The sequence below is a fragment of the Corvus kubaryi genome, unplaced genomic scaffold (assembly GCF_017639235.1).
Source record: "Corvus kubaryi isolate FWS band 111438036 unplaced genomic scaffold, C.kubaryi_AGA036_p1.0 37396, whole genome shotgun sequence".
In the NCBI taxonomy this organism is placed as follows: Eukaryota; Metazoa; Chordata; class Aves; order Passeriformes; family Corvidae; genus Corvus; species Corvus kubaryi.
Genome location: NW_024581135.1, coordinates 10,605,378 through 10,612,904, shown reverse-complemented (window position 1 = coordinate 10,612,904; position 7,527 = coordinate 10,605,378). Strand labels below are relative to the sequence as shown.

The 7,527-nt window shown below is 43.1% G+C and overlaps 1 protein-coding gene across 1 annotated transcript in view; it reads left to right on the top strand.

Annotated features, from left to right (window-relative positions):
* The first annotated feature begins 7,355 nt into the window (after positions 1-7,355).
* The window catches only part of PDIA5 (protein disulfide isomerase family A member 5), a 99,508-nt gene continuing 99,336 nt past the window's right edge, over positions 7,356-7,527 (top strand). Inside the window, exon 1 of the mRNA XM_042040493.1 lies at positions 7,356-7,505. Coding sequence (XP_041896427.1) covers positions 7,356-7,505 — 150 coding nt within the window. The remainder of the gene's footprint in view (positions 7,506-7,527) is intronic.

Below are 7,527 nucleotides of genomic sequence, written 5' to 3'. Positions count from 1 at the left end.
ATTCAATTCAGTTTCTCTTATGAGTGCTCAGCATTTCTACAGATCTGTTCAGATACCAAGTTGGATACTCAAAAACAGAGATAGGAACATTTTGAGATAATGTGGGGAAATTTTCATTTAAGCAATTTGCCCAATGTTATAGAGGTCACATTGCATTAATGATAAGACCATCTTTTTCCTTTCAGTTATCTCCTGCCTTTAATTATACATCTCCCAACTATTGCAACAAACAGCTTAGGCAATCTGTGAGGAAAAAATAATTGTGTCATTAAAAACTCCATTCCACAAACCACGTTCAAGGGAGGCTACTACAGTTTTTCAAGCATTCCTAATCCCGCATCTCCTGACTTTTTGAGTGAGTCACTTTGTTCCCTCTGAACAGAATTTTTGTGTGCAAGTGCTCTCCTATTTTTTTTTTTAAAAAGTAATCCAGACAAAAAAGATTTCCATTTTGCAGGTTGTGTTCTATCTTTGACATCAGTAAAATTCCACATCACCATCCTGGTTGTTGAGACACCAGAATTAACTCATAGAAATAGCAAATTGCCATCTGGAGATAAGAGTGTGTTGAGGTACATACTGACTGAGAGCAGAAATCTGGGAATCTAATGGCTCTGGGGGAGGGTGTGCCTACAGCTTCTGCTGTCCTGCTAGCTGCTGTCTTGTTACCTTAAGTTTCATCCACCAGTTTTGAAAATTCAGTTGCATTTTCCTCATTCAATCCATCAATCAGTCCTAGACTCTGTCCCCAATTTCCTCATGCAATCAACAGACTCCTCATCCACCCATGAGTTTTGCCCACCATCCCTACCCGCATCTCTACACAGCCTCACTTAGAGCTGCCCTTCACACTGATTCCTGGTCATGTTTCCTTGCTCATCCTGACCTCCAACAGATTGATTTGAGTTCTGATCTGATCCTGGGGATACTTTTCAGCCCGTGGGCTCCCAAGAGGTCAAAACCAAAGTCAAATCAGGTGTATGCATATTTCAAGAGAAGAAAATGAGAAAAAAAATATTTTACAGACTTACTGACAATTGCCAGAGCTTTGTGACAGGCAACAGTCAACATTCTTTGAAACAGAATTTAGGTCTCCTAACTTCTGTTCTTGGCCTGCAAAACAATCTTGTGCTTATAAGATCTATGTTAAATGATTTATTCATTGCTGCAGTGGAGCAAGAGGCAAGACTGTGTATTACTCTGACACTGAGCTCCTTCCATTCCTACTGACTTCTGCAAGAGCTTACCCCCACACCCAAGGGGAGACCCAGGTGCACACCAGACTGCTCCATGTACAGGAAACCTCGAGGCAGAGAACATTTGGGAGCCATGGTGTTCTCTATGAAGTGCTGGCCTGGTGCCCAGAGGAGCTGGGACACAGGGCATGACAGGAAGCACATCAACAGGCAAATACAGTGACAGTCTCAGTCACGGTATGAGGTTGGGCTATGTGCAACCAGCTTAAAAACCAGGAGCAAATCAGCTTCCTGCACTGGCCATTTCACAGATTGTTCACTTTTTTTTTCTCACTCTTCTCTGCTTATGTTTCAGTGGTGTCCACTATTGCTTTCCTCTGCCTCTCTTCCCTTGGCACTCTACCTTTCACCCTTTCTGGTTTCTTCCTTTTCTCGAGTACTTTTTCTTTCTGCTTCTTTTTTTTCCCCCTGTTGATTCTCAGCTGTTTTTCCTCCTTTTTTTACTGACTTTTCTCCCTGACAGCTGGGGATTGAGCCAAAGCCTGCTGAAGTCAATCCATTACCTTCAAAGAGTTGAGGATCAAGGTCTTATTCCTGCTTGCTTCTCTGCTTCTTCTAAAATCTCTTTTCCTATGCAGCATTCTCTGTGGTGTTTTCCTTCCAAAAGATGGGTTACTGCAATATTCAGGGAAGGAAGAAGGTTTACAGAGAGAAAATCCTAAGGACCTAGTAAATTCCTTACAGGATTGCTAAATTGCTACTCTGAGTGCACAGATGCAGAAAGCCAAGGGATTTGATCATAAGATTAGGGGGGTTTTTTATGCTTGCTTCATCACAGCACAGATTCTTTCATATGGCTCTGAATAGTGGTCCTTTCAAAGGTCTTCCAGGAAGGAAATCCCTCTCATTAAACTTTGCCATATTACATGCTGTAGCTAGTGACTGCATTGTCATACACTTAATTTAGTCTGCTGATCTTGAGCTCAAACAGGCAGTATTTAATCACACAAGCTAATTCCAGGAAACCTGAAAATAGAGGAAAAATCCCAATATTGACTGGATATTTACTGATATATTATAAAATCATGTAAATCCTCACAAAGTGTCTCTAATACCGACCACATACATGTGTGCACGTGTGTGTGTGTGTGTGTACGCATGTGTAAAAAAAGTACATACAAAGTTATCTATGTATGGAGAGGGAAAAGTACTGAATATGTATATATTGGATGTATTGGTTATATTCTCATAGGATAGATGTATGAAAAATATTTTGGTAGATCATAGTCTGCAGTAAATATGTGCTGATGGTTGAATGTTAATACATTTTTGGATATAATATGAAGACAGATGCACAGCTACTGTGAATGGATACAGCTCCACTAAATACTGAGGCCAGTAGTGCAAGAATTGTTTTACACCAAACAGTATTTTTATTGTATATTTATAGTCCTGGCTTTATATTTGGCCCTTCATCTGGATTAATATTTTGTGCAACCAGACCAGAGATATAATAATTCTACTTGCAGGAGAAGCCCCATCTTCTTGTGTGCTGCCAGCTGTTGGTGTGAGGATACCCCTGATAACATGGCAGAATCAGTCCTGTTATATGACCTTGCATACTGAAATCAAACATTTTGCCAGCAGAATAGCGACCTATATTGTTCAAAAATAACCAGCCAGGGCCCTGTTACTAGAGTATGTAGGCCATCACAATCCAGGGGGTATTAGCTAAACTCCACTTATGCACCTATTTTTGATTTATAGATGGAGACGTCAGCCCTCACTAGATCACATGATGTGTAAATCCTCATGCAGGAAACCTGTGGTTGGACTCTGCATTGAATTCAGAACCTCAGCCCACTTCACAAGCTCATTGTTCCACAATTTCCCGATGATACAGTAAAGGTAAAGCAGCCTAAATATTTTATAGAGCTTCTGCAAATCACTGGAAAACTGTTGGCCACAGTACCTGGGGAACATGAAGCAGTGCTGCAGTCAGTGCACAACAGCTAGACTCCAATGGTTGTTTTAATCCTGTTTAACTATTCTCTCAGCAGGTAACTGTGAGACATAAATTATCTACTACCTGCCAGCAAGGTGCCTGTACTGTAGAAGGTTTTTATGTTACTCAGGAACACATTATATCCAGCTTTGGAGACTCAGTCAAAAAAACGACAGTGTTCTTAACAGTAGGGCCTCTTAAATGTAAAGGGGCATGCAGACCTCAGACTTAGAGAAAGCAATAAAAACTGTAATAGAAAATATCTAGGAGGAAATATTTGGAAAATATCTGTACTCAACTTTTAACTGATTCCTGCAGTTCTGACTGGTTTTTTTCCTCTCGTATATAAAGAGCATCTGTCTACCTGTGGTCCAAAAGTACTTTTATTCTAGAATGAAGGAAACAACAACCATAAAGTACAAAAGTAAAATTCCCATGAAAGCACACTGTATGTGTGTATTTTTCCTTTGTGCTGTGCAAGGTCTGTACAAAAAGTCCAGAGTCCTTCTAGGTCTCCAAAATGTAAAAGGATATGATGTAGCAAATGGAGGCCCAGAGTTCTATGCTGCATAGAACACCATTGCAAAGCATTGCTATTGAAGCATTCCAACTAAACTCCATCCCAACTTGCCTCCATGCCATTCCCATGGACTGCAGCGAGCGAACCAGGTGGAAAGCACAAATATGTCACAGCTTGAATAACAGCAGTCCCTTGAGACTCATGATGTATTTTAAAATAGTGTTAAAAAGAGTTCATGCAACAGTATGAAACTGGAACGTGTGGCCTAAGAAACAATCCTTTATGTAACAGCTGCACCTTTGTCTCCATCATTATGGTGTGCTCATGGTATTCCGTGGAACTTGCTAGTTGATGTGTATGGATATGCTGCATCTGCAGCCCTGCTGTCAGGTGCTGAGGAGGCTGCAGGAGTGGAAAGCTGCCTTCAGGCTCTCCCCTCTGACAGCCATCAGCTGGAGAAAAGCAATGTACAGCTGTGCCTCTTCTCTGAGACCACTCCCACGTAAAGTCCTACAGGGGCTGGTCCTGTCTCTTTTCCTATTCATCATATGCTGAAGAGCTGTAGGAAAGGTCATGAGGAGCCGAGGGCTATGATACCATCAATCTGTTGATGGCAACCAGCTCGTATGTCTCTTTTCAGCTGATGCAATCAGTGCCATGCCACAGATGTCACAAAACTTACAGGAGACAAGCCTGCAGATCAAAATCAGTTGGCTGAAGCTGAACTAAAGAAGGAAGAGCTGTTACTGGAAGGAAGGAAGAGAACTTTGTGTAGTTAAGGCAGTAAGCAAATTCTGCTTCCATTCTGGGCAAATGACACGTAGTTTTGGGTCCCAGAAGAGCCTATGTTGCCCCTGGATTCCGTATGGCTTGCAAATTTGACTTGTATGTTTTTCTGTCTCCTCTGCTATCACTTTTTGTGGTAAAGGTGACTCATTTTACCTTTTGTGAGAAGCCAACAGAGACTTGTTCAGGTTAAAAAGAGAACAAAGAATAAAGCTTGTCAAAAAAAGCAGAAACATAGAGAAAATGTGGAAGGTGTAATTCCTTACAGACATACTTACTGTCAGTCCAGTTTTGTATTTTATTCTTGGTAAAAAAGGTGTTTGAATGTAAGGATTAGCAGACCCAGTGCAGGCTTTGGAAATGAACATGATCTGAAACTGTCTGGTTTTATAGCCTTGAGCAAATCATATAATCTCTCTGCTACTGTTTTCTGATCTATAATCCAAGAGTAGTAATGCTTTCTTCTCAGTGGTGAATTAACAAATACTTTCAGCGTGTTTTGCAGTGCTGTATACAAATATTACAATTACAGAGAAGCAAGCAACATATGATATCAATGTCAAACAGATACAGGGTAAACTTGGGATGCTGTATAGCAGTGCACTGAGATACAACTGTAATGAGTTCATTAGTAATGCACGACTGGATTGATTAAGTAGTTGCCACTGTGTAAAGCCTTGTCTAGAGCTGATACTTGATATATTATTTTGACCTGTGACAGATGCTCAATGATCTTGTCTCTTAAGTTTTGGCAGTGCCTGTCATGTCAATACAAATTATCGAGCCAAACTGAATGAAGGAAGCTGTAGTTGCCACATGGATACCTTTTTTATATTCTCCTGTATATAAAAACTGCAGCTTCCCAAACTGGATTTTTTACATAACCTTTCAGAAGCTTAGTTTGAAATAGCTTGTCTTCTTTTTTTCTTTCTTCCTGAGAATGTTTCCTCTTGCCGTCATGCTAAAAATGTACTGCTGTGACAAAACAACCATGTTCCCATGATTTTATCCTTTCCTATCACAATGGCAGCATGTCCTGTATGGTTATGACATGGCACAGAAATTCTACCACACTGAGGTTACTTTTACATTGCCTGATAATGGTAACTGTGATGTGAAGCATCAGAAGATATAACATTTTTCTACACAAAAGAGTCACAGGAGGACTCAAGCAGTCTTTGAGGATCTCTATATCCAGCTGAGATTAGAGGTCTGGATGAGTCAGGGTAGTTGCATGCAGAAGCCTTTCAGCTCTAGGCTGGGGATTTGAAGATGAACAGCATCTAGAAGAGGTTACCTACTTCTGGAGTTTTTGATAGCTTATTTGAACTGGAATTCAGCTGGGGATCCAGACCCTTTTACTAGCAGGCTGATTATTACACACTGGGACGTTGGCACCAGGAGTGGTGGTAACTAGTGCAGCACACCCATCCATCCATCCATCCGTCCATCTGTCCATCTGTCTGTCTGTCCATCCCAGTGCAGTCAGTAAGGGCTGCAGGTGAGAAGTGGCAGTGTGGATAGTATATATGTTAGGGGTACAGATGTTTGACACAAAGGATGTTTTGTTTTGGGTCCTTCAACTGTGAAGTGAAAAGATTCAGGCTTTTTCCTTCCCTAAATCTCTCTTCAGCCATCCATCCCTTCTAATCCCAAACTCCTTCTGATGGCTCCTGGGCTGTGCTTCATGTGTGCTTTCACTGGCATTTTAGCAAGAGCTGGGATTGCTAACCTTGTTCTAAGGCAGGCTAACCAAGGCCTTCTGCAGATGGGAAGCGAGGCATAGCACTGTGAAATGATTTGCTAAAGGTTATCCAGCTGTGACTGAGAAAGTGTGCTCTGATTCTGCTGCCAAAGATGCCACAAAAGTGTAAATGTTAATAGTAATAACTTTCCCTATGTGTGTTTCTGCTTTGCAAAATTATATCTCCACCAGGGGACTTGTTAATGTCAACGTCATTCAGTTTTCATGATCACCACTTGAAGTGATCAGTCAGCTGTGTGGATCTACAAATTGCTCCCTTGCAGCCAGCCTCTTAGTCTAATGCTCGGGTGACAGTCAGCTGTAAGGATCAGACTCGAAGATGCCTTTGATTTTCCTTTGATGTTTCTGAGCCAAGGAAGAATTTCACACAGCCACTGGGCGGTTGGTGAAGATCCCTTCTGTTTGTGGGAAGCCAATTATAACGTGGCTGACCCGCCTTGCCCTTAAGATTACTGGCAGGACATCTGGGATGTCCTTGCGAGGCAGAGCTGGCTCACTGGCTGTGCCAGACTCAGGGCATAGACCGATTTGTTCGCCTGGATGCAGCAACCATTCCAATATTGTGATTGTAATGGAGGCTGCACAAATTGATCCTGGTCAGACTCAGTGTGTGTATTTATTTGCTTGCACTTTGGCATCCCTGCTGACGTGAGAGGACAGTTCACCCTTTAGGATTTAATGAGTGGGAACAACTTACAAGGACAACAGGTCCTAGTTTCTAAGTCTTTTTACAAGTTAACTCTCTCTCCCCTTTCATTATTTTTTGTTCCCTTATTTACCTCTTATTCCAGATCTAAGACCAACAAAAGCTTTTAAAACCCCTGACAATAAGCATCAAATAAGAGGCTTTGTGCCAGAAGGCTCTCTGGAGCAAGGCACACGCCGGGAGAAAGGCGGAGGCACAAAGAACTAACCCTGGAGGGGAGGCCAGTGGGATGGGAGAGAATAGCTGAAACTTTTTAAGCCCTGCTGAAACAAACGGGACGGGGATTGCTGTGTGATTGCCGGCAGCACTTCGGCGGGGGTTGGGCGTTTACTTCCATGCGCGGGCTGGCTGTGGGAGCTGCCCCGTCCCTCGCGGGGATGAGCATCCCCGGCGCGGGCCGGACTACAGCCCCCGTCATGCCGCGGCGCGGGCGGGCGGTGGCGGCGAGCGCGCCTGCGCCGCCAGACGTGGCAGCAGCCGCAGCGGCGGCGGGTCCGGAGCGGGTCCGGCGCGGCGGCGGGATGGCAGTGCTGGGGCAGGGCGCGGGGG